General features: G+C 35.2%; 1 protein-coding gene across 1 annotated transcript in view; it reads left to right on the top strand.

Annotated features, from left to right (window-relative positions):
• Window positions 1-27,606, top strand: part of CSMD3 (CUB and Sushi multiple domains 3) — a 551,595-nt gene that overhangs the window by 356,544 nt on the left and 167,445 nt on the right. Inside the window, exons 23-27 of the mRNA XM_016224286.2 lie at window positions 885-1,054; window positions 9,189-9,345; window positions 17,893-18,084; window positions 22,837-22,963; window positions 25,358-25,560. Coding sequence (XP_016079772.2) covers window positions 885-1,054; window positions 9,189-9,345; window positions 17,893-18,084; window positions 22,837-22,963; window positions 25,358-25,560 — 849 coding nt within the window. The remainder of the gene's footprint in view (window positions 1-884; window positions 1,055-9,188; window positions 9,346-17,892; window positions 18,085-22,836; window positions 22,964-25,357; window positions 25,561-27,606) is intronic.

Here is a 27,606-nt window from a genome sequence, read left to right as displayed (position 1 = left end):
TATGGTATGGTAATATGAAGCAAGTTATTACATAAGATAGAAAACAGAGTTCATTGAATTTCTGAGACCTAAGGAACCTGTTTGGGGATTATAACGCCTTGTCTGATATTGCAATAATACTGCAAGCTTTTTAAGTAATAAGTTGAAATTCAATTTAAAAAAATTTAAGAAATTTCTAATTCTCTCTCAGTGGTTAGACATGTGCACACATTTTGCAAAATTAGTGCTGGAGAGTTAGCAGTACAATAGACTGATTTCGAGAATGCCTCAATCTATTCTATCATTTAAATGGAAAGGTAATATAATTTCTAAAGATGCCCAATTTGTTACAATTAATGGTCAGTGAGTTTTACTTGTTAAATCAGTTTTCAAAGGCAATATAGTACTTATTTACCTTTTGGTTAGTGAAATTCTTGGACGAGGGGAATGCTGATTATTGGGAGAAAAAAGCGTCAAATTCAAAAAAGTCAAAAATAAAAAGATCCAATTAGAATCATTATAAAACAAACTTGATTTCTCGACATTTTTTTATACTTTAAATAATTATAAGTTTAAAAGTAATAAATTAATCAGAGATCTAGAAACTGCAAATCTATTGTGCTAGTGGTTCTCTGTCCCCCTCTTCCATGCTGCCCTCTCTGGGTGGGGGATGCCCTGAAACTGCTGTGGGTTTCTGCTGGGCTGCAGAGCCCTGTCCTGGGCAGCAGCCCTTCCTGTGTGATCTGAGAGGCAGCGACTCACCTACAAGCACAGCCATTCTGTACATTGTTTTCCCGTTAGGCCGTAGTTAAAATGAAATGCATTTGCACATCCATACTTTACATTGCTTAAAAATGACAATGCTTCCTATTAAACTGTACTTCAATATTCTGTTTTGCCTGCAGCTGAGTGTGGTGCATCTGCAACAAATAATGAAGGAATTTTGCTCTCTCCAAATTATCCACTCAACTATGAAAACAACCATGAATGCATTTATAGTATTCAGGTTCAAGCAGGAAAGGGAATCAATATTTCAGCCAGAACATTTCATTTAGCACAAGGAGACGTTCTTAAGGTAGGTGAAATCGGACATTGTGGTTTTCATTGTTTTTAGTCATTGAGTAATACGGTAATACATATATTTGCATATATAATCAACCATCAGCTGATGCAGCCATTCATAGTTTTAAATTGGACATTATTTCCTAGTTTTGTATTATTTTCATTGAGATAAAATATTTTGTTTCCAATGTTTATTTTAATAAGTAACTTTTATTTTATGATACATAATGTTTAATGTTTCAATAACACCAACATAAAAACACCTTCCTGCCAAACATGTTATATTAAATAACTATTTATATATAAATTATAATAACACGAATGGTCATATCTTTAGAAATATAGTTATCATGTGTTTTTATTTTGATGTCTATTAAGTAAGTTATTTCTGTTGATAGATGAACAATTCTTTGCATCTATGACTACAAAATCCATATTTTATGAATATATAAAATGAAAAACTTAATATTTATAAATTATTTATGATAAATTAATTTTGTTGATAATAAATATATAGTGTAAAATTAATGATGTGTATTAAAAATTAGAAATAGCTAAATGCCCTATTTCTCTAAAATATATAATTTTAGGCAAATGAATATGTCCATAATTGCTGACTTATATTTTTCCAAGTATGATTTTGATAAATATAGTATATATACATGATTAGAATACAAATAAACACTTCTATAAAATCACACTGAAACATTTTAAAAATAATTGCAAACATTATTCCTAAATGTTGATTTTTTTTAAAGCCAGGTTAGAAATTCAACGTAATTCTGTTTTCACAAATCTTGGGAAAAAATTATGATATCTCATGCTGGCAGGGGATTCTTGTCTAAGCAATGGTTTTAAATTGTTGGTTATTTTCTTCTTTTGAAAAGAATATCATTTTGATAATAACTCATGTTTCTCTAATATGAACAGTTCTATATGCATGTAAGATTTCTATAGACATGGGAAAGATTTCCTGCAGTACACCTAAATATATACAATTTTAGTATTACTTTAGGCCCATCCCTGTGTTTTCCACTTTTCTCCATCAGGCTAACTATGGGGGAAGAATTATAACAAGGCATAGATCAGAAGGGTAAGCCCAGCCCCTAATCTGTATCACACAAGCAGCAGTAATAAGCATGTATTCATGTATTAAAGTCAGGAAATGCTTCCCACCCTTCCTTTATAAAATATCTGTCTGCTCTCTCTGAAATTTATGCATTCCTTTTCCATACTGAATAATGTTTATTATTTGGAGAATTAGTTTGAAATAATAGGTGATGCCTTTTGAAAATATAATAGCTCTAATGTGCTCCTCAGCTTGCTCTCTGACTGTGTCCTGCTTGTCTGGAGCAAGGTTACGTGCACTGTGACATGTGCTACCTTGAGGAAGAACAGGACCTCAGAAATAAGTGACTGTGTGAGGGAGTGTGATGGTGAGAGATAAAGGAAAGAAAAAAAACTCAATTTAGTGCATTTTAGTGCATTTTATTAAGTAATAATTTTTCATTCATTAAGGAAGGATGAAAATTTATATTTCTAGCAATTTTTAAGATTTAAAAACAAATTCCTAGAATAATTCCCAAAGTCGAAAATATTATATACTAAATATTACAACAGAAACACACCAATTCCATTATCCCCCACAGTCATCATTGTGTAGTTTAAATACTTATTTCTTCTTTAGAATGTAGACTAAATGGATGATTATGGAAAAGAGCCAGCAAAATAACTCAGAATTGATTTTGAGAGTCCAAATGAAAGGGTTAGGAGAATTAATGCCATATTTATGAAAAAATGTAATATTTGAAGGACTTGATTAATGACATCTTTTAGGGGTATGATAAGAAGGTTATTAATGCGTTGTTATTGTTGTTTTCTAAGATATGTTATTTTCAAGCTTTTTTTTTTTTTTTTTTTTTAAACCTGTGTGTTAGTCTTTGGGAGTGCTACTTGTAAGAGCCTGTTGTTAATTTTTTAATAATTTTGTGAACTGGTTGTTATACATAGCCATTATTAAAAATTAGGTTACAATTGGATTACAATTAAATTAACTCTTATTTAAATTATATTAAAAACAAAGGTAATAAATACAACTTTAATTTTCTAGTTATTTTACTGCGTTTGTCTTTATCTGCACTCTTTAGGTTAGTTATGTATATTGAATCTCTCCGGCGGAAACACGATGCCAGGGTATGCTTCTCTCCCCAACTCTGCGTTCAGTAATGTTACATTGATAGAGTGACACTGGTCATAGTGTTATCAGTGAAAGCGAGGTATCCTTTTTCCCACTGAGTGTTCAGGGTCTTTAAGATATCTCGAGAAAAAGAACTTTCTGAGACGTGCACAGGAAGATGAGTGATTTTTATTTGCACAAATTACATTCTTGGATTTCCAAAGTCCTATTTCCCTTAATCCAGTCCTGGAAAATGAGTAGCTGGGCATTGAGTAGAGCTAGAAGCAAAGCCAGTGGTCAAAGTTTCTGTTCCATGGTGGAGCTAGTCCAGCCCAGCATTAGGCTAGTTGCAGACCATTGGTCCATTGTGTGGGGTGCGCATGGCTCTCAGCCATGTGGGCAGGTGCCGGGAGGGAGCCAAGAGGGTGCGCTCCCTGCAGCAAGGGTCTCAAGAGCTCCAGGAGCCAAGAGAGAGAACTCCTTTGTTTAGGAGATTAAATTTCTCCTATCTTCCCGCACTTGCAGTGGCCACACCTACTCTGACCAATGACCTGTTGGTCCCTGGTGGGACTGACAGACGAGTGCCTTCCCTATTTCACCCAGACATTACTGGGCATGAATCGAAACTGCAGCTTCCAAGCAAAGCTGCGCAAATGAATGTGTATAATATTTGGCCTTCCCTTTGTTCCTTTCTAGTTATTAATAACTGGGTTAAATTACAAAGGTATCAATAGTAGAAGTATTTATACTGAGAAATTGTCAAACACCATAAACCCTGATGATTTATTGTGTTGCTAATTATCTATACTTAATTAGAAATGTGTTCTGTCTGTACAATTGCATTGTGAATAGGACAAAAAATTGAGAAGCCATATTTCCTAATATTTGAAAACTATTTTCAACTTAGAAAAAGTTGCTCACATCACTTAGAAATCAGTTTTGTTTTGATAGGACTTTTTTTTTGATATTTCGCTTTTATCTAACTTAACCAAAAAAAAAAAAAAGCAAGCCTTATTCTACCCTTGTTTCAGTTGCAGTTATAACTTGCAGATAAAATCTTTGGCAAAAACACTGAAAGCATTTTGTGCCAATCAATTAGCTCTATGGGATTTACGATAACGAATATCGTATATTTTATTACTATTTGTAAATTGCATGCAACACATCTCTTAAATCAGGGATTTTCAAATGACAGACTAAGGGACAGATTGGGCCTAAACCTGTTTCTGTAAGCATTTTATTAGGAGAAGGCCACGTTCATTCATCGACACATCATTTATAGCTCTTTTGTGCCGCAATGGCATGGCTGAGGCGATGCAGCGGAGATGTTATGACTCCCTCAGCCTAAAATATTTACTACCTTAATCTTTTCAGGAAAAGGTTTGTCAACTGCTCTTCATATCAGTAAAAATTATTTATTTTTCAATGCTGTGTAGGAATACACGCATTCCTCAGTTTCGTTCGAGAGCCGGCTGGTAAGCATTTTCCAGCCCATCGTGAGCTCTGATGTGCACCCCACGTCTAGCAGCTCTGCTCGCTGCTCGCTGCTGCTTCACCCCCGCACCCCGCTCATTAGCGCAAAGGACCCTGCTAGGCCTCAGACCCGCTGCCCTCTCCCAGCCTGAGGATCACAGAAGTGAAGTGATTGGTGACGGGGCCATTCAGCTTTGGTGGAGTTGGGACTTCACCTTCACTATGTAACCACAAAGCCCACGCCCCTGAAAAGCTCGCCCTTCCTTGTGCCCCACCTCCCTCACTAGAACATACCAGCTCTTAGAATTGACACATCATAGAGCTCTTTCAGAGGCACAAGTATTTCAGTACAAACAAAAGCTCTCTGCTCTGTTTTATATTACTCTGGGAGAGAACATAATAAGGTTTAGAATATAGTCCTTTTTGATGGACCATTGTAAAGCTTATTTTTTCTTTTTCATTCACACTTTGACATCTTGCTTATCTTGTTAGAAAACAATGTATTTAAGCCCTAGCTGGGTTGGCTCAGTGGTTAGAGTGTCAATCTGTGGACTGAAGGGTCCCGGGTTCCATTCTGGCCAAGGACACACACCTCGGGTGCAGGCTCGGTCCCTGGCCCTGGTTGGGGTACATGTGGGAGGCAACTAGTGGATTGTCTCTCTCATAGCAAAGTTTCTCTCTCTCTCTCTCTCTCTCCCCCCCCCTTCCACTCTCTCTGAAAAGCAATGGAAAAAAGATCCCTGGGTGAGGGTTGAAAACAAAAAGTATATTTAAGTTTACAAATTAACCTATAAAACAAATGACCAAAAATTAAAGTTGTACTATCCATGAGCAGGAATAGTTTGAAGGTTTGGATACATAAGTGCATGTGTAATTTCTCTCTTTCGATTTTACTTTTTTATGTACTTTCTGCTTTTGGGTTTAGATAACGCCTTTCTTGCTAATTCATTGGAGAAATGAGAATATGCCCTCTAATCATACATTTATTATAAAATTAACAACAGTTTTGAGTGTGGATAAGCAGTTCATAATAGGGTTTGACCTTTGAGACCTAGGAGTCTACACAATAACTCATTTCAAGCCCTGATCCATTACAAAAGGTTTGATAATTGAAACATGACAATATTAAATTTTAGTCTGTTCTAGTGTTAGACTACCAGATTAATTGTACCCTTTAAACAAATTAATCTTATCAAAGAATTTTATTAACATTATAAAAGTGCCTAATGCCTTTCATAATATTAATTCTTACGTAAACTTGAAATTCTATATTTGGCATAAAAATAAATCTTCATTATCTGAATTAAGTGCTAAGTAACTAAGAATGTTTTTGTGGAGAACACCAAGAATCTGCTCCCTTCCAATTAAAAAGTATAATGTGCCCTGATAGTATGCTCAATGGTTGAGCGCCCACCCATGAAGCAGGAGATCATGGTTCGATTCCCAGTCAGGGCACGTGCCTGGGTTCCAGGCTCGATCCCCAGTCGGGGGCGTGCAGGAGACAGCCGATCAATGAGATCAATGACTCATCACTGACGTTTCTCTCTTTCTCTCCCTCTGCCTTCCTCTCTCTGAAATCAATAAAACATATTTTTAAAAAGTATAATGTTATACAGTTATCTTAGTCCTTTTTAGCTTTCTAATTTCTGGGAAAAAAGATATTAAGATATATGCTGAAAATAATAGTATACTTTTTAAAAAGGAAAACAGGCTCAAATATATTTAAAATACCCTTAAAGATCCTGATTTTAATAAGAATGGAAGTATGAGAAATAACAATCTCAAATAAAAGTTCTGTGTGGTTCTGATTAGACCAATAGTCACTATGTAAAGTAAATGCACTTTTAAATGAAAGGTGCATGTTGGTTCTTCTACTCTCTCACCTTATGCTTATATTCATGTCTCTCTCTGAACTAATTTGTTTCTGGCCACACTGCGTGGTCCTTCCCAGTCGCCTTTATGCTTCCATGTGTATTTGAATGCATTCGGAGGATTTTATTCTCTAGTTAAAAGCAGTGACTTGATTGTTACTATAAAACTCTTCTCTTTTTAAAGACTTCCTAATTGGCACTTGCTTTTCATTGGATTTAATAATTTTATACATGCTTTTAAAATCCGTGGTTGAATGATCACATTTCGTTTTACTTTGTTGATCAGAGTAGTGCTTCTTTAGCGTTTGTTTTCTACCTTTTGACTGTACATTGTTAAATAAACTGTAGTTGGTGAGTTTTGATGTTGAATTAGGTCCTCCCAGCTGGGTGTAAGCTACTTCTTTCCCTGCTTTGTTTTGTTTTTAATATTAGTCTTTTTCTTTCAATAATATTCTGAAAATTATTTCTTAAAAAAAATTCCTTTCAAAAAAGAAAAAGTATGCTGCTAGCAAAAAAACAAAATAAAACAAAACAAAAACAAAGGCTCAAAATAAATATGTCCAATAACAGAAAATACTGGATTAATTTTTTAAATTTTCTTTGGGTTAAGAAGGATGTCTTAAAGTTTATTTTATTCCCAGTACCTAACACAGTTCATGGAAATATATGTTGACTTACTTTGCTTCTTTTTATATTGTTATATACAGGAATGTTTTATATATTACCATCAAAAATTTGAGAAATAAATTTATTAGGAGAGACTTAAAAAAAAACCCACAAATTTCACCAACCAATTTTTATTTCCTCAGTTATATCAAGTAGTTGTTCAATTTATATTTTCCCTTCAGTGTATCCACACATGAAAACAGAACTAGTTGAATCCAAGAAATGATTATTTATATTTAACATGGGAATCAAATTATATGTTGATGAGCAGTAAGGGGAGTAAAAGGAACCTATTCCTTGGGATTACCTGGACAACCTTAACCGCAAATAAGATCCACTGGAGCAGGGATTTATAAACTCTATCATATATATGGTCATAAAACAAATATATTCAGAACATTTGAAATTCACAGGCACAAAAGCTGTGTTTTCTGATGAGTAATGTTTCCTTGCCTTTGAATTATCCCTGATTAATATTGTTCTTAAATGAAAAGCTGAATCTATGTATTCAAACAAAAACATTTCTGAGCTAACAAACCTCAACATTACCGTTGAAGACATATATATTCTTGCTGTTACCTAAAACAAAAACACATTTGTACGATATATTAGATTCCACCAGGGGTTCACTATATTTCCATATAATTTTAGGAAATTTGTCCATGCATCCCTCTATCAATCTATAATTCCAATGCTTGTTAAATACTCAGCCCTCCTTTTTTTTTTTAATTGACAGAAAGACCTTTTTAAAACAAAGACAGTGACCAGTAAATCATTTGCCTTTAGGAATTAAATGAACATGTTGGTTTGAACACATTTCCACCACCCTTTCGGTGGTAATACAAGTCAGTAAGCTGGCAGAGCTTGGAGGGTGCACATGCGGCTATAGATCCCCTTAATTACAAAAGGAGGGAGCAGGACGGGTTGGTCACTGGGGACTTAAGAGTCTCTGTGCAGAATTTTCACCTTCTTGGAAGTAACCACCACACTGAAAACAGCTGCAAGGAAAACCAGCGTTAACATGCATTGCTGGTAAACCTTCAGTTTCATTACCCTGCACTTTTTGGAAAATAGTCTGGCAATGCGCTAACATTTTAGACCAGAAATCCCATAGCTTGGAAAATGTCTTATTGAAATACAAGTACCAAATAATGAAAGTTTCAATGTAAAAGTGCTTATTTCAGCATTACTTTTAGTGGTAAAAACTTGAGTTCATTAATATGGGAATGACACAGCCAGTCGTGGTAATGTCACTGTGTGAAATATTACATGGCGCTCAAAAGGAAGACTCACTATCTTCTGACCCGAAGAGATGTCTAGAACTTATTGATAAAAGAAAAGCAAGTCAGAATGCAATGAGAATGAGAGTACTAGAGGGATGCTTGGGAGCTTATATCAATTTTGCTTTTATATCTTTTTGACTTGTTAAATTAGTTTCTAAAAGCATTTAGTAATGTTTTAACTTAATGTTTTAAAAATGTAAAAATGAGATAAGTTAAAGGACATGGGCAAATTATAGAAATTTCAAAAGAAGCAAGTATATTTTATATTATTTATGTTATTAGAAAACCAGGTGTTTGGTCCCCTTAAGCAAGTTACAGGAAAACAGCCAACCAACCAACCTTAGAAACCAGTCTCTCTGTAGGTATTCTCAATTTTAAGTTGTCTGTCCTAAAAAAAAAAAAAAAAAAAGCATTGCTTTGATAATAAGAGTAAAAGTTATATAACATGAGTTTGAATATTAGATTCTATTGAGCTTGGAATTTTAAAATTACCCTGTGAATTTTAACGCTTAACCTGATGTTTTACAAATTAATATACATGTATAATCGTCCTTTGGAAACCTAGTAAACTGATTTAGGAAGATTATAATAATTTTCTCTTTTACATAGATATAAATACATCATCTGAGTTGGTCATTATTGGCACATTTACATTTTAATTATAAAAATATTTTGCAGATTTATGATGGAAAAGACAAAACGACTCATCTATTAGGTGCTTTCACTGGCGCATCTATGAGAGGACTGACTCTTAGTAGTACTTCAAATCAGCTCTGGCTAGAATTTAATTCTGACTCTGAAGGGACAGATGAAGGCTTTCAACTTGTCTATACCAGTAAGTATTAAAGTTGTCAAGCATTTATGCTGAGTATTTATTAAATGATTGAGGAACACTAGATGAAGTGAAATTCATTTGATAATCAACTTGCAGTTTGCAACTCCCTTCTATATTATATTGCATTTAACCCTAACAACAATTCCATAAATTATAGGTATTCTGTCGCGGTTTTACATTTGAAACAACTAAGGTTCAAAAGGTTAACTAATCTGTGACTTTGAGCTTGTTTATTTATTTTTAAAATGGCACTCATCTCCCCATTAAATATGTAATAAGTATGATTAAACTTTTTAGTAGATAGAAATCCAGTGTGTCAGTTCCCACCAGTAACTGCAAAACACACACAATACATGTGTAATAGTTGTAGTTGGACAGTCTTTGATGATAATGATGGTTGATGGTTTTAGGTGATTTTACTCTAAAGAGTAACTAAGTTTTTATTTTGCTTCTTCTGCCTTATTTAAAATAATGTTATACAAATCTATTCTGTGATACTCAAGTCAACTATTTTGACAATTAAACAGTTAGCAGTTCAAAGACTGAAAATCATAGGTAGGGGGGTTACATCAGTTGTTATATGAATTTATTTTATTAGTGCCAACATTTAAGAAACAAACTAATTACATTAATGAACAATAAATTATGTTCAAATAATATATTTATGGAGTTTCTACTCTGTGTGAGACACTTTACTAAGAAGTAAAGCACATGTAAAATTGAAGTGGTTACATGCATTTAATAAATTTACCATCTGTCAAATCAAAGCAGCTCTTAGAAGTTCAGAATGCTCATTTCATATAGCAAAAATAAATTAAGTAGCAATATTCGGGAGACTTTAGTATTAGAATATTTGAAAAAAAATCTAATGACCCCTATAAATTTTTTTCAAGATGTCAGATGAGTGGAAACTATTGCAGAAACTGGGACATTAAAAAGGTTACAGCATTAAAGGAGTTTACGTGGGATCCTAAAGGAAATCTGAATCAGATGATCATCTTTGAAAATATGCTTTCTTAATGATATGAGTAGTAGACCAGACAGTGTAATGACTCATTATATTAAAATACCCTGGTGCATAATTCTGAGAGGTTACTCTTGCTCCCTGAGTATTTCAAGGCTTTTTTTGCTTATTCCTGTTACGTCATAAACATTAAGGAAACATAAATTAACAAAAAGAATGTCGAACGCCTATTTTTAAATCCTGAGATCTGTTGTAGTCAGTGTGGCTTCTTATGGAGTCCTCCTAAAGGTAAGTGAAAGCCCAAGCACTCCGTGTTACGGAGTCTGCTGTGGGATGGCCTAAAAGCCATGGCGTCGAGGATTGTTGCTCAAATATCATTGACGCGACCTCTTCAGGGGGGCCGATATTTTTAAACCTGCCTTCTTTTTCTCCTGCCTCTGCTTTCTCACGGGGCTGCTGACATTTTCCAAGGCATGGTTCAGTGTTTGTATGACGGTCTTTCTTTGTCCTGCACCATCTTGCACTTCTCCATGTCAAAAATGTTAATGGGATCATAGAGGAAATCTAGATTTTCTTTTCTGATATTTAAACTCTATGTGACTTGAGGTTATTGATGCAAAGACACTGGGCATTGTAAGACATACCTGAATTTTTTTAATTGAATTTATTGGGGTGACATACCTGGATTTTTAGATTATATGGGTTGCTCAGGTAATTGGAATGAGGAAAGTCATTGACTTTATTGTCATTGGCATGAGCTATTGGATATCAAAAAAAGAGAGCCCTTAAAAGGCAAATATTTGAAGTCACCCTTCTTTTTTAATCACTCTAGTCGTTCATTATAGAATGCATGTCCTAGGAAGATGGGAAGCTAAAGATTCTAGGAAGACAGTATAAAATCAATTATTTTTAAAGACAGATGTACATCTATAAATATAAGTGTTTATATCTACAACTAATATGAGAGTTACCATACTGTATTGTGGTTATATTCTTTGCAAACATATTGGGCGTAGTTCTTCAGAGGCCATTTCCCTTTTTAACGTCTTTAGTCAGGTTTAGTTCAATTGCATCTTTTCACATATTCTCGGTAAGTTAACATGTGGTCTTAATCCTGAGTTTATAAAATGCCTTTATGATACAGAAGATTCTACTAGGCCACATACTTTAAATATTCATAAAATTCTTAGAAGTGGTAATTAATTTCCTAACAGCAGAGTATTTGCTAGGTGTTCAAACAAGGGAAAAAATCAGGGGGGAAACCCCACATGTATTTGTGTTTGAATTCCTGTATCTCCTCATTCCTAAATCCAACTCTACCCCTTCCATTAAGAGATTTAGAGTCAAGAGAGAGGACCTTAGAGTAGGGCAGATCAGGTAGGGATTCGTGAGTTAGGTAGTGTTAAAGGTAGGGTTTGTAGGTCACAGAAAGAAATGGGGAGTATTCCAGGCAAAGGGAATTGGACAGAGAAAGGCACAGGGATTAGAAAGAACATATTAAGCATTAGCAAGGCATATAATGCAATTCAGATTAATCCCACTTACCTGGCTTCTAATAAATCTAGTCGTAGCATAAAGAGGCCTTTTATGACCACCCTTGTCTAATGACACACCGTCTAATGACAATCCCTTTCTGTCTATCTATTATCCATTTTGTTGACTTAATAGCACCTGCTGTTCTGTGGTTATTTTCAGTTTTAGGTAGACAGAATCTCATTTGGCTAGGGCAAAAATAAATATTTTAGAACAGGCCATTAAAGGTTCATTTTATATCAATTGTCTCATTGGTCCATTTGTTACATAATCACAAAGAATAGCAAATGGACTAATGGGAATAGAATAGTGGCTGAGAGACTGCTTTTGGCTTCGAGTAGTGAAAGAACCTAACCATGGCTTAAACAACAAGGAGATTCAGTCTAGTCGGTAAGGGTCCTGCCCCTTTCTTGCTGCCGTGGCATCCCCAGTGTTCCCCGTTTGTCCTCATGCTTGTGGCATGGTCACAAGGTAGATACACTCAAGGAAGGAGGGGAGAGGGGACAGGCCTTGCCAACCACAGGCATTCCTTTTCTCAGGAATGCACCATCTTCTGTCACACATCCCCTCACCTCTCTTTGTCTAAAACTGGGCCATGTGGTCATGCCTAAATTTTTCAGAAGGCACATGGGAATATGAAGTATTTGGCAGGCTAAATGGATTAGCATTAGACCGTCATGATATAGTGCCTGATATGATTCTGTTTCTTCTGGGAACAAAATCAGGTGCGTGTTTTTAGTGAGGAAGAAGAGAAAAGATATTGAAAAGACAATTTTCAGTGTCAACTATGACGTACAGCTGTAACAGATATTCCAAAAAATAACATGTTCAAAGGTATTGTATGAGTGTATGCCTCCATGAATAATGGTGCCATGGAAGCCCTGAGAATCTCGAGTGTTTAGAAAGGAAAAGCATTTGGTTTGCCCTTGATTAATATCAGCCTTCCTATGCTAAGAAAACAGTGGCTTCTCTCAGTTTCCTCCAAAAATAAATAAATTATATAACGACCTAGTATAAAAATTCTGCATCACACTTGAGGGGGGAAAGGGTCACATTCCTTTATTTTCTAAAGCGAATAAATCCCTTCAGTCTTTATTTTTTAGAATTATCAAGAAGAGTCTTATTTAGTCTTTCGTGAAGATATTCTTTTTCCCCCAAGTAAGTTTCTCAGTCAGCTCGAGTTTGCTTAGACAGTCGGAGCGGGGACAGCCATGCTAACTGAATATAAAATCTCTGCGACGCTGGGTCAGACTTCGACTGCCTCAGGGCGTCCCACTGCTCTCCCATCCCTTCAGCCTCTCAGAAGTAACTACTTCTTGAGTCAGATCACTCTCCCGTTCTTCTCAAAGTAATGGCCATCAATACTCTTGCTCTTGAGAAATCTGAAACTCCTCCCAAATAAAGATCTAGATGAAGCATGGTTTCAGGTGCTTTATATAATACAAATAAGTTCTAAATTTCCCTGGGACCCATAAAGGCATAGCTGTCTTTCCTAGAGCATGCAGTGGAGTAAAGTGAGAAAAAAATTACCATTCCTTTTGCTAAAGTAGGAAGAACTGGTCAGAAATTAAGGTCTCAACACAGTATCCTGCTAAACCATGGCTCTGCTCTGGACAGCACTATAATGGAATTTGGGAAACCCTCGTAGGATGTCCTGGCCAGACTCTCTCTGCCCCTCAACGCACATTTCAAGAATGCATTTCTAAACCTGGTGTCTTCTATTGTATTTCTCTCTCTGAAGGCGCGGTTGTAAAACCGTCATGTTTATTTGGTGACTCCTCTTATCTCCCCTTTTGCTCCTCTACTGGAAATAATTTATTGTTGAAATTATTTATTTGATCATAGGTTTAAATTTTGTCTTCCCCACTGAAATATTTAAGGTCTAAGGATAAAGAAAGCAGTGAAGAAGAACCAAGTCTGTGCCCATATGGAGCCAACGTTTTATTGGGACCAGAAAGAAAATAAAGACATGAACAGGAGATAAGGGCACTGCATTTAGAATTAGTTTATAGCCGGGCAGTGGGGTAGACAGGACAGGAGACGGGGCTCCCGTCCCTCGTCTGCCCAGGGACTCCGCCTCAGATGAAGCGTCCCTGAGTTCATACCTGTATTATAAGAAGGGGAAACTGCATTCAGATCTGGGGGTACAGGGCTCTAGGCAGGTAACCAGTAGGTGCAAAGGCCCGAGAGGGATCGGAGCCTGAGTTGTGTACCTGGAGCTGGAGAAGCAAGAGAGGGGCAAAGTTGGAAGGTGGGCAGGGGAGGGGACTATAGCGAGGTGCTTGGGTTGCACTTAAAAGGCACACAGGGACTTTCAACATTATCATGCTAAATATGAGTTTAAGATGATAGCCGACATGTATCTCCCACCTGCTAGACTGAGATAGAATCCGATGAGTGAGGTACTGGCGTATCCGCGAGAAGAGAAGGGAGCCCTCACTCGCGTCTGAAGGGCACCTAGAAGGACGCACGGCCTTCTTGTTGGGCAGTGGCTGGCAGCGTCATAAATGCTCATCAGCTGGGCATAAGTGAGGCACTTTTGGGGAAGGCCTCCAGTGGACTTCCACAGAGTAGCCAAAATACATAAAATGTGCATGTGTTGTGTGTGTGTGTTAATATAAAGGTAAAAAGACCACGCTGGGCAATAAGCGAAGCCTCAGAAGAATTTTTAAAATAATTTTATAATAGTAAAATGTATAAGTACTTGCAAAACATACTGTGTATTTTTCATAGACATGTGGACTTGCGGTAAAAATATATAAAATATGTGTGATAATGGTAACTGATTCAGAATATTTGCTAGCTCTTGGTAGGGAAAGGCCACAAGGTGATTGAGGAGGGACACAAATGGAACTTTAACTTGTTTTGCAATATTTGTCCTTTTGATGATAATGTCAATGTGAATGTTAGTCAATTCATATGAATGTTAATCTGAAAATGAAGCTGAATTAATATTAACCTGAAGTAACTCTGATTCTAGAATGTGATAGGGTCAGATGGTGAGATTACATTGCCTTTTGTAGGTTTCAAATTATAACTCAAAGCTAAATTAGAAACCCTTAAAGAAATACACAGCTGGCGACGGAAAAGGGATTAGATCTCAGTTTAAGTTATTCAGCAAGTCAAAAGGATTCAGATAATGGGGATTTTTCAGTTACTTTTGTGCTCTAGAAATTTTCATTTTATCAGACTATCAAATTTCACAAGGAATGGGAATATTAATAGCATACGCAATTTTTTATACAGTTATTTAATTGTCAATTTCAAGTATTTGAGCTTTCCAATGAAAAGGCTGGCAACTGAATGTCTCCATAAAGATAAGACAGTTCTGAATATTTATGAATCAGCAACAATAATTCCACCAAACTGGACTAGATTGCACTGCGCTTTGTAGTTTGTGTACTATCGTCCCTGCGCATTTCATCTACAATGCAAAGCATTATAAATTATCTTAATTTACAAAGAATATCTCCAGTTTACCTCACAAGCCATCGCCAAGCACATTTACAGAACATGTACATTAAGGAAGGATGAATTTGGTAATAAACCCTGAAAAGAAAGCTTGATTTCCATTTTTGTTTTGATTAATGATAGACTGTACAACTCAAAAGTGGCTGCATCTTGAATGATACTGAGTATTATGTCTGGTGGAAGGAACGCAACCTTGTAATTTTTGAGCAGGGACAGTTTCAAACTAGTATCAAGTATGCAGATCCATGCAAAGTAATGTGTCCTGAAATTTTAGTTACAACTTCTGCTGTTTCTGCTTCTCTGTTTGAAAGACTGGCTTGTGTATCCTTTATACCTGGATATATATATAATGTCGCCATTTGAGTTAACGACTTCTAACCTTTTATATGGCTCTGTCTCTGAAGCTCTTTGAATTTGCCTTATTTTAACATATTTTCACCCAAATTGGGCTGTCACAAATGGACCCATAAGGGAAATTTCTGAAGATGTATTTTTTAATTGTCTCATAAATTTCAGTTTCTCGTCATCATTATTCCGGTTTCTTTTTAAGTTGTCTCCTAGAGATAATTGCCTCTAAAAATACAAGTTCATTCATGAACATTGTCGAACATCTGCTATGTGCCAGGATTTGTGCTGAGAAGGCGTTGAAGGAAAGAAAATAAAAGTGAAATAATTCCAGTTTGTAAGGAAACAAACAAAATAAGCAAATAATTATAAGTGAATTAAAATGTGTAGAGTAATTCTATGGGTTAAAGAGGAGGGAATGATTAAGCCCCCCTAAAAGAGACTAGGAAAGGATACTTCTGTTCTTGAAGAGCTAACGTATTCCTCAACATACAGAAATTACAGTACAACCTCATTACTTCCAGCGTACAGGCTCTGGCGATTTTATGTTTGTTTTGATACTCCAACAAGGCAACGATGTAAATTATTGATTTGACATCAGTGAACTAATTCGTGCTTTTTTGCTTTCTAGTTCTAATCTAGACTAATTTAGTCAAGGACCTGTGCCTATAAAAAAAAATGCAAATACTTTTATTACATGATTTAAAACACAAAAGTTTTTCTTTTCTCCAACATTATTTGTCTTGAAATCACAGATTTCCTTCATGCAGGATGCTATCTAGAATATTCTTTATCATTCTCTAGTCTCAGAAGTCATGACTGGCATGATTTTGCACCTAATTGTCTTTTTTAAAACAAACAAACAAACATTAAAGATAGAAGAACTCCATAGCTAGGGCACTTGCATTTTGATTACTAGTGTTATGTTTGGTTTAAATTATGAAGTATCTTTTCTAGTCGTTTCAGAATCTTAACAGTTTATTATGCTATAATTGTTAGGTTTTTAATACCCTTCATTAATTCTATTCTGAATGTGCATACAAGGTCTTCTGGCTTTGAATGATCAAATTAGCATTTGCAAGATCAAAGTATTATTAAGGTAATGTAATAGTAGCAATAATAACCCCATTGGCCCCCCCTTTGACCCAGCCCTTAACCCTGTAGTAACAAGATGAAAATCAGATAGAAAAATCTATACAAGTGGACCGGGACAAGGGATGAAGCAAAATAGGCTTGCTCTGTTTAAAGTGGCTGTCTCCCCTCCTGTCCAGAAAGGAGAGAGTAAATCATTTGCTTCTTTGAGGTGGATAGAAAAGATTCTGGGTTTTTATTCTAACTTCTGTAATGTAAATACATCTCTCCAGAGACCAGATTAGTCTCCTGTGCATCCAGTTTTTGTAATCTGGGGATGTCCTTAAGGTTCAGGCCTCATTTTACCTTGAAATGTAAACACAAACCTTCTTCAAAGTTAGATAAACCTCTCTGAAATTCTCTTACTACTGTTACAGTTGTAAAATAATTTATCAAGGGTTGTTCTGGCCCCAGAGTCCCAACTTTCCAGTAAAATTAATGCAGAAAGCCCCAACTCTGCAGAAACACAACATTTTTTTTTATCCCCCAGAGTAACAGGAAGAACAATATGTAGGAAAAACAATATGATTTTTTTTTTTCCTGTGAGAATTTTTTCAGAGCTGTAAATTTCTGGAGAAGGCAGAATATAACAATTCAGAGTTCTTCAACCTTATTACTACTGCTCTATTACTTCTTGATAAAGTATATTTTAAATATAAAACTATTTCATGTTCTTCTAAGACTATAGAAGTAAAGCAGTCTAAATTGATATTTGTAGTGGACATGTGTGTATCTGGACAGTTATGATTTCACATATTTTGTATGAGTTTAAAATTTTTATAATAGTTGTAATCTGTTATTAGCTGCAAACCACTTGAGGAAGGCAAGAATCTTAGTATTATAACAAGCCATGGTATAGTCATATAGACCATGGGATATCATTTGAAAAACACAAAACATTCTAGTTTTCAAGAAATGAAAAAGCTCCCTATGGCTGTTGCATACTATCTCAATTAAATATGGCAAGAGTGCTACAACCAGGAAAGAGTGCAACTTAGGTAAGAGGAACACAACTGTATAAAAATAATAGGAAGAAATGATTTGTCGAGTTTTAAATGTTTCTGTTAAATTTCACCTTTAACAGGCGTATATTCTTCTCACAGGTTTTGAACTTTCCCATTGCGAAGATCCTGGCATTCCACAATTCGGGTACAAGATCAGTGACCAAGGCCACTTTGCCGGTAGCACTATCGTGTATGGGTGCAACCCAGGCTACACTCTCCACGGGAGCAGCCTTCTCAAGTGCATGACAGGGGAGAGAAGGGCGTGGGACTACCCCCTGCCTTCCTGTATTGGTAGGACGCTCCTCTAGCTTTCCTGAGATGCTTCTGTAGAGGCCTTACCAAGGGACGCACCTTCCCGAGGGACTCCATCTGTCTCCGCACAACTCAGACCTTGAGTCAAGAAGTTAATGTGCGCTCCCCACTCGAAGTCTCGTCCCCCTCAGTCGCCGTGTACTTGTCCCCCTTCATCCTCTGTGTCGTCCCTTCACCCTCTTTTCTCTTCTAACAACCACCATTCTCTTGTCTGTCTGTATCTACGAGGGTTTTTTTGTTGTTATTTTTAGTTTTTTTGTATGTTTGTTTTTAGTTACTTTGTATGTTTTTAGTTACTTTGTATGTTTGATTTTAGTTTCTTTGTATATTTGTTTTTAGTTACTTTGTATGTTTGTTTTTAATTTCTTTGTATGTTTGTTTTTAGTTTCTTTGTATGTTTGTTTTTAGTTTTTTTGTATATTTGTTTTTAGTTACTTTGTTTTTAGTGTCTTTGTGTGTTTATTTTTAGTGTTTTTGTATATTTATGATTTTTTTTAGTTTCTTTGTATGTTTCTTTTACTTGTTCATTGGTTGCTTTTTGTTTTATATACCACATATGTGTGAAATAATAGGTTCTTGTCTTTTTTTGCCCCACTTATTTCATAAGCTCCCTCCATAGTGTCATAGAGTATACAGATATACTATAAAGTTGTACACATGAAATTTATGTAAGATTATTAACTAGTGTTACCCCAATAAAGTTAATGAAAATTTTAAAAAATATATTAGTAAGAAATTCACTATTTCAAAACCTTAAAAAAAAAAGTTAATGAACTCAAATTTGTCAGAAGGAAATTAATGGAAAGTGATGAGGTTCTTTTAGCAATTTTATTGATGAGTACTTTTTTGGCACAATATGTAGTCATTTTATTTCTCCTATCTTGATATAAAATTTAATTCACTATAGAAAGATGTTAAGACTCTTAGTCATATACATATATTAAATCACATTGAATAGATTTGTTTTAATATAAAAAAATTGTTGCCTGTCCTGTTATCGAGGTAGATGAAAAACAGTGAACTATTCTCAAAAAATTAAAAAGGCTTTGTTTATATTCTTACCTTTTCAAAAATCTAAGGAAGTACATATGCTTTTTATTAATGTGTATGCAGCATAATATAATTAACCAATTTCCATAAGATGCATATGAGAGTGACATCAGATATCTAACTTACATGAAGCTAGAGAAGGATCATTTTCTACCATCTGATAGATCAATTAATGAACACTGGGTATGTGTGGGTGAGAGGGTGGATAGAAAAGCGTTGTAAAGATCTCTGCTGTTTTTCTTTTCCCCCCTAAATCAAATAGGTGCCAGGTTGGAATAATAGGGCAACAGAAAAAAACGCAACATTTTAACGAAATAGTAACTCCTTAGTAGGAAACAAACATGCAGTGACTCTTTAGTCGTTCTTATTGGTAATGGCGTTTACGGATTCATCCTGTATCAGGCCCATGTGCATTAAATTGACCTAAACCTTTTTTTTAAATAGTTTTATTAAGGTATAATCGATACCCCCAAAACTGCACATATTTAATGTTTACAGATTGAGGTGTTTGGAAACTTGAACCTTTTGATACAAAGTTTAATCGTTGTTAGTTGGCATGGTCAACATGGGAATCTTCACAAAACTTGTTAGAATATAATTTTTTAAAAATAGAACTTTAGTCATTAGAGGCCTTGAGACTAATTGCACAGTGTTTTTGATGCCATGAGGCCTCCGTTGGATTATTAAAACATAGATTCATGCTGAAAGCAAACATGTTTTTATCTAACCAAAATACAATTTTAGTTCTTTCTTTTCAGACAGCACTTGAATTTTGGATAGATTATGAGGATAATATGTAAAATACTAATCAACCTAAATTGATAAAGCTTGGGATTCTGGAATATTACCAATAATCAGCCCACTGGCAGTGGTGAGGAGAAAAATATAGCACCGATTAATTCTCTCTGAGGTTATATTCTTTGACGTGTGTAGGAAATATATTTAGAAAATAATTAAAGGATTTTACAATAATAGGAAACTATAAACTTGTAAATACTGATTTGCACGCTGTCCCTAAAATTCAAATCACAAAACAAAGATGTTAAAAATCATATATTTGCTGTTCGTGTTGAGCCAAGCTGAAGACATGCTTTATTTTTCGGAAATATTTAATGCAAATGGAAGGACATTTGGTCTGAAATCAGAAGATTTTAATCATGTTTGCAACGAATCAGTGCACTTTATATTTACACATATCCCAAAACAAACCTAGTGACTTGATACGGCTCAAGATCTCATGAGAAGGGTAACGTTTTTGTTTTGTTTTTTCAATGATGGATGATCAGAAATAACAGCTGAAAAACAGTTGGACACATGGTGTGTCATGCTGATGATTTCCATGACACCAGAAGATGAAATTCTATTTTAGATGGTGTTCTCTACTGGCAACAAGTAATAGTTTTACCACCTGGCCTAAGATTATAATTTTCTATGCTTATTAACCTTAAATATTTATATGGCTATATTTTTGCCTCTGTCAAATAAAAAACTTTTTCTCCAACATATAGATTATTTGTAGATAATTAAGTTTCTGAAGCTTATACATCGATCAAATAAAATTTATCTTTTTAAGCACCATACCTGGAGGGATTGAACCAGTATACTTCCTTTAAGCACTATTTCATTTTTATCCTGCAAACATAAGTCTTTTCACAGAAATTAATTCTAGTGCTACAGCATGCCAACCTGGTTCATTTAAAGTCAAAATACCAAGCAATATTTGTAGCAAAGAAATATGGAGGAAAAAAAGAGCTCTGTTTAAATTCAAGATGCAACATAGTGCACATAACTCGAGTTTGGCCTGCAGTTGTTTAAACATTAACCTGGAGAAATAAAGTATCAAATTTGTCTGCATAGTAAGTATATGCCCATAATAGTGATAAGTCATAAGACACGATGAAAATGAATTAATATAGTTATATATTTCTACATTTTCAACAAGGTTTGTGTTAAAAAATGATAAAAAGACACAAGTGATAGTGACATCTTGAATACTGATACCTTCTTATTTTCTTAAAAATGACAAATTGTCATAAATTACATTGAATTGTTGCAATACAAAATAAAACTGCTTATTCCTCCGGGGGGGGGGGTTGCCAGGGGTCTCTAGAAAAACAGGATCAATAGAATACTAGATCTAGATGAACTGATTTGTCTCTATATATCTACCTATCTATAATCTATCTTTCTAAAAAATTTATTTATTTTAGGGAATTGAAGCAGGCAATTGTGGCAGCTGACAAGTCCAAAATCTGTAGGAAAGGCCAAAAAGCTAGAAGGTCGGGCAGAAGTGTGTATGAAGTCTTGAGGGAGAATTTCTTCTTTTCTGGAAAATTCAGTTTTTCCTCAGAAGGCCTTCCGATTCATTGGAGGAGGGCCGGCCACATTATCAAAGGCAACCTCCTTTACTCAAAGTCAACTGATTGTCGATGTTGACCACGCTGATGAAAGAACCTCACAGCAACACCGGGGCTAGTGTTCGATTAAATAACTGGGTCCTGCGGCCTAGCCAAGTTACCTCGAAAAACTAACCATCACAGTGCGGCGAAGCATAACATCTAAAATCTTTGAAACAAATATGCCTCTATGAACGGAGCCTGCAAGTTCAAACCATTAGGTTCTCTTACTAGGTCTCTCCCAAATGCTCAAACTTTATCTTTGACCTTTGCTTTAAAAATAAAAACAAAACAAAGCAAAATGCAGGAAGATTAATTCAACCTTTGAATTTGAGTAAGATAAAAATAGTACAGAAAACAGGAAAAATATGAGTATCTTCAAATATTTAAGCAAATAGTAAACTTTGTTTTAGTTACGTTTTGGTAGGAAATCATCTGGGGAATTTTCGGATTTATAATATGTGAAACAGTGTTTTCCTGTGTCTAGGGTTTAGCGATGTTCACCAATATACTAAATAAAATATTTAGCTCTCCTTAATGCAGAGTTCATGAACTTATGCTTACTGAAGTAGGGCCACCCTAGGCATCCCAATAGATTAAACAGTGTTAGAATGGAGAGGGAATCCCCCAAAAGATAAAAATTTAATTATATTTATGACAATACTTACATTTTAATTCAATGAGTTTTATAAAAGTCAGAGAGCGCATTAAATCATAACCTAACTAGATTTAGCTGAAGTAAGAAATCTAATAAAAATTACGCTTCGTCTTTTGGAAGGTTAGAAGGACAGTGTTTAGAGTGATTTAAAGGGGAATAAAAGGACAGTGAAATGTAGGAGGCCTGGGGGACTGCAGTAAAGTTTAGTTTTTCTCAGAGGTGGGGTAGCAAGGTGATGAATTATTCAGCCTGCAACCAACTAGCAGCGAGCAAGTCACCATCTGTTTGTCTTTTTAAATTGTCATTATTTAATAACATCTTAAAATATTTGGAAGCCTGAACTTAGAGTTTTTGAGTGTGTCTTTTTTTTTTAAATCCCTGATTGCATTCATTTCATTATCTTTTATGTGATCTAACTTGACACTTCTGTTTTATTGTACGGTATGTTTTTCAATTAATACCTTAATCTGAGAAAGCATATACGGATACATACTTTCAAGAAGAAGGGAAATCAATTCTTATTTCCCTTAAGGTTATATATATGCTTGTGAAATTTGTAGACTGCTTTTGAGAAGATTGGCATTAAACTGCGAGTTAAATTTTCATTTTTTTTTTTTTTATTATTAGCTGAATGCGGAGGTCGTTTTAAAGGCGAATCATCAGGGAGAATCTTATCTCCTGGCTACCCCTTTCCATATGACAATAACCTGCGTTGCCTGTGGATGATTGAGGTAGACCCAGGAAACATTGTCAGGTAAATGGATTTCATTTTCTCAAAATTACTAGGGAATCTGGATTTCATGATGAGCCCCTAAGCACAATGTCAGTCAACATCAAGATTTTTCAATATTTGTAACCTTGGTAAGGAAAAACTTGGTGTCTGTCTGTTAAACATATGAAAAAAGTATTATTAAGAAACTTCTCATATTTATAAGAGGGCACAGAGAGTGAGAAATTCTTCTGCTTCTTGGCCACTCTACTCATTTATTATTTACTTCTAATCCCCACCTGAGGACATACATGCCTGGAGAGGAAGGGGGAGAAAGAGAGAGGAACATTGATGTGAGAGACACACATCAATCAGTTGTCTTCCCTACACTTTCCAACTGTGGGTCAAACCCTCAACCCAGGGATGTGCCCCGACCAGGAGTTGGACCAGCGGGAGGCTCAGCCAACTGAGCCACTCTGAGCAGGCTACTCGTTTCATTCTCGATGGCTCGGGACACTGGCTCAAGGTCCACCGCCTTGACAGGTATACAGAGTTGTCCAGCTCCCTGGCACAAATTTAGCCTCACAAACATTTAGAGAAAATGAGAAGAGAAGGGAGACCCCACAAGGACTCCCTGCCTTCCGTGGCTTTAGGCATATTCTGGAGCCCTGCTCTGGCCCCTTTCCCGTGCCTGATTTCCCTTTGCTGCTGAGCACAGTGAGGCGGCTGCCAGCTCCTCACATCGCTCCCCTTTCGATGAGACCAGAGCCACTGCCCCCTAAACAAACAATAACCAGGTTTCCAAGGCTGTCACATGCTCTCCGTCTTAGGTTAAATATTAGGGTTGTGGCTGGGAATAGGTTAATAAATGAACAAATCATCCTTGACATGTGAGCTGGTGTGTTTTTACTCACAAAACAAAGATTTTAACCTAGGAATTGATTCTTTATATAAATGGAATTTCAGACAGGCTTCTGAGTGGTGCAAGTGGTTATAGAAAACAAGTATTGTCATTCAAAAAGTTGCTGAAAGGTATACTGAATGCGTTATTGGATGTAAACTGATAAGATGTTGGATGTGAGCTGGTATGTTGTTTTTGCAAGGGAGTTTGCAGAACTCAAAATAGACTACACTAGATCAATCCTCAGCCTACTTTTATTTAGTATAGATAATGCATTGTTTTATTTAAATGTTAGAATTAGAAAACTTGAAAATTCTGTTTTCAACAGGATTCTGGGATTTTTAAAAAATTAAAGAACAATACTTGATATTAAATTGCAACTCACATTTAAAGTTGTGACAATTCACATATCAAACATGAATGTGATGTGTATGTAAAAAGAGTTAAGCTGTTGATATAACTGGATTTCTAATTTTTGGCAATAGTCACAAAGAGTATCAGATACTAATTTTGTCTAGATTAGATATAAAGCAGAATACATTTAATATTAAACATTTTGTTTTTTTTCATTCATTTTTTGGAGGGTGGGTAAACATTATTTTTCATGTTAAGGAAGTTCCCTTTTACTCCTAGATTACTGGGTGTCATTATAATGTTGAATTTTTAAAAATACTTTTTCTCTCTATATTATAGAGATGTTCATGTGATTTGTTTTCCTTGTGTCTGCCATTATGATGATACTGATTGGTTTATTCTTGCATTCCTGGAATAAATCTCATCTGATTCTAATAAAACAAAAAAACAGACATGAAACATTGGTAAAAAATATACTATGCAATCAGAAAACTTTATTTCAATTGATGACTCTGCCACCCTTTGGCCCATTTTATTTAATCTATCTAAACTCCATTTGGCACATTTATAAAATTGAGATACAAACTGTTTCTGTTTTATAGGGTCATTATAACAATTAACAACAAAAAAATGTAATGCATAGTTTTTATTTCTTTATTGAGTTCAGAGAGAGGGAGAGAGAGAGAGAAACCTCACTGATGAGAGAGTCATCGATTGGCTGCCTCCTGCACGCCCCCTGCTGGGGATGGAGCCCACAACCCCGGCATGTGCCCTGACCGGGAATCGAACCCTGGTCTCCTGGATCATTGGTTGATGCTCAACCCCTGAGCCATGCTGGCCGGGCAGAAATGTAATGCATTTTGCGCAGTGCCTGGCATGTACCAGGTCCTCCATAAGAGTCACCTGCTATTGCCACAGTTGAAACTCACGGCCACTGAAAAGAATGTCTACCTGAAATTTTGGTAATTTGCATAGGTGATATAATAGCACATTCAACCATATTCTAAAGAAATAAGTTCTACTCTTCAAGAAAAATGTATTAAGGTTAAATATGCTGCTTACATTTTTATCTGCTAGGCTAAAAGGAATAACTAATAAGAGCAAAGATGCATATTTGTTACATTCTTTATTTAAAATGGAACTTGTATTTAAAATAATCAAACAAATACATGTTTCTCCCACAGCCTACAGTTTCTTGCTTTTGATACGGAAGCATCACATGATATACTCCGAGTCTGGGATGGTCCACCCGAGAACGAGATGCTTTTAAAGGAAATTAGTGGATCTCTTATTCCTGAAGGAATCCATAGCACCCTCAACATAGTAACCATCCAGTTTGACACAGATTTTTATATCAGCAAATCTGGATTTGCAATTCAGTTTTCAAGTGAGTTGCTATTTTATTTCTTAAATGCAAAATAGAAATGCTATTCAAATAGTTCTGTCAACCTTACTGCTCAAAACTTTAATGATTTTAAATATTCTCATTGAATCTTCCTATTAATCTGCAGTTCAAGTAAAATATATTTGGAAAAGAGAGATGCAGTTAACTTTGAATTAATATATTAATCTTTGGGACTATCTCTCCAATTGTCAGACCAGTTTTCCTTAAAGTATAGGTGGTGTTGTAATGATTTGGCAAATGAAATAATTACACTGCAAAAGCTTTCAACCTGGATTTACCATAAAACTGTATATTTCAACATGGAAATTTTTGTAGGTAAGGATACTTGCCATTGCAAAAATAAAAGCAACTCCACGTTTTCACAAATTTTATTTTTCTTCTGTTGAAATTTTTAATTTTGTATTCACACATCTATTTGACAAAATATTTTAGATCTACTTTTAAATTAAAGATTGCCTATAACAATAAAGTTACATAAGTAATTACCAATGTCCACTGCTCCTTTGTTTTTTTTTTCCCCAAGACAGTGATATGTGACTAAATATATATTGTTCTGTCAAAGGAATTTTGTTTTTTGTGGCTGGAGAAAAAGAAATGAAAACTTAAAATTTATAATTGCTATATTTTACTTTTATTGCCAACATGCATTGTTTCTTTGAGAAAATTATATAATGGAGCTTCTAATTGCATGTATTTAAAAGATTTTATTAACCGAAACCTATCCAAATTTCCAAGATCCTCTATAAGAGTTCAAACCAGTGTTCTTCAAGTGATCCTGAACTGAAGTCCTAGCTTCTTCCTAATTGCAGACTTTGGGCTCCTTCCCTCATCACCTGAGGCTGAGTATTCTAATTCACATAGGAATAAAATGCTCACCTCATAAATAAATTATTAAGATGTAACATGGTTACATGTGCACAATACCTGGTATTGAGTAGATAGTTGGTGCCTGGTGAACTATTATCATTATATGAATACATGTAAAATTGAAATCCTTTGGGAAAAAATGGAAAAAGCATAAAGGAATTTGAAATTTGACTCTCCACAAAATACACCGCTTTAGGTAAGCAACTAGTTAATACAATTAAACAATTGGTGGGCTTTTTGTTCATGGAATGCAGATGTTTGAAATAATTAACTAACAGAAACCAATTGCTTTGTGTTGTATAAGCCAAGCTTGTTGACAAGTGTAAGTCAGTGTAGAAGAGTCAATGTTTCCAAATTTGCGCTTTAAACACATATGTCTTTCGAAAGAAAGTTTGAAAAATAAGAAAGTTGTGTAATTGATGAACATAAATGGCTTTTAATTCTGAAACACCAATCAAACATTTTTCATTTTTATGTCTTCTGCTTTCTACTGTTTATCTCTGTTTTTGTGAAGTTAGGAACAATTTGTCAGAGCACTGCTCATGACTGCTGTCCAATTTCAGTTCTAATTGTAGTTAGGAAGCTAACAGTTCTCCTTTCGTTTACCTTAAGTTAGTAATATGTAATGTTTTACACTTAAATAGTTATTGTGATTAAGTATCTGAAAACACTCCTGTTCAAAAATGCCTGAGGCTGGTGTTTGTGAATGCCAAGTGCATGTGCTTTAGAGAAACAGGCTGCTGCTTATGAGTTTCTGGGAATTTCGAATGCAGATTTTTCTGTAAAATTAGCAATGCATTTTTATATTTATTGTATTTGTCAGGCATATTAAAGTTATTGAAGCAATATAATACCAGATCTTTACTAAATCTGCCTACATAATATTTTTTGAGATGCATGGAAATTTCTACTGCTGCTCTGAGACTAAAAACCTACCCATTCAAGTAAAATTCCTCTGAGGGTTAATATATTGTGAATAGCATCCACCTTTTGGTTGGAGAGCTTCTGTAATTCATGCTTACACACCTTTCCAAGTGCCCAGATTTCAACTTTGAAAATATTATTTCAATGAATGAGTTCTTATTTGTATGTCAAGAACCATGTTAAGTGTTTTATACACATGATCTCATTCATTTCATTTAACCCTCACAGAAGTCATAT

The sequence above is a fragment of the Miniopterus natalensis genome, chromosome 16 (genome assembly GCF_054644295.1).
Source record: "Miniopterus natalensis isolate mMinNat1 chromosome 16, mMinNat1.hap1, whole genome shotgun sequence".
Taxonomy (NCBI): Eukaryota; Metazoa; Chordata; class Mammalia; order Chiroptera; family Miniopteridae; genus Miniopterus; species Miniopterus natalensis.
The sequence above is the reverse complement of the archived record's forward strand: the minus strand, read 5'-3'. Positions and strand labels throughout refer to the sequence as shown.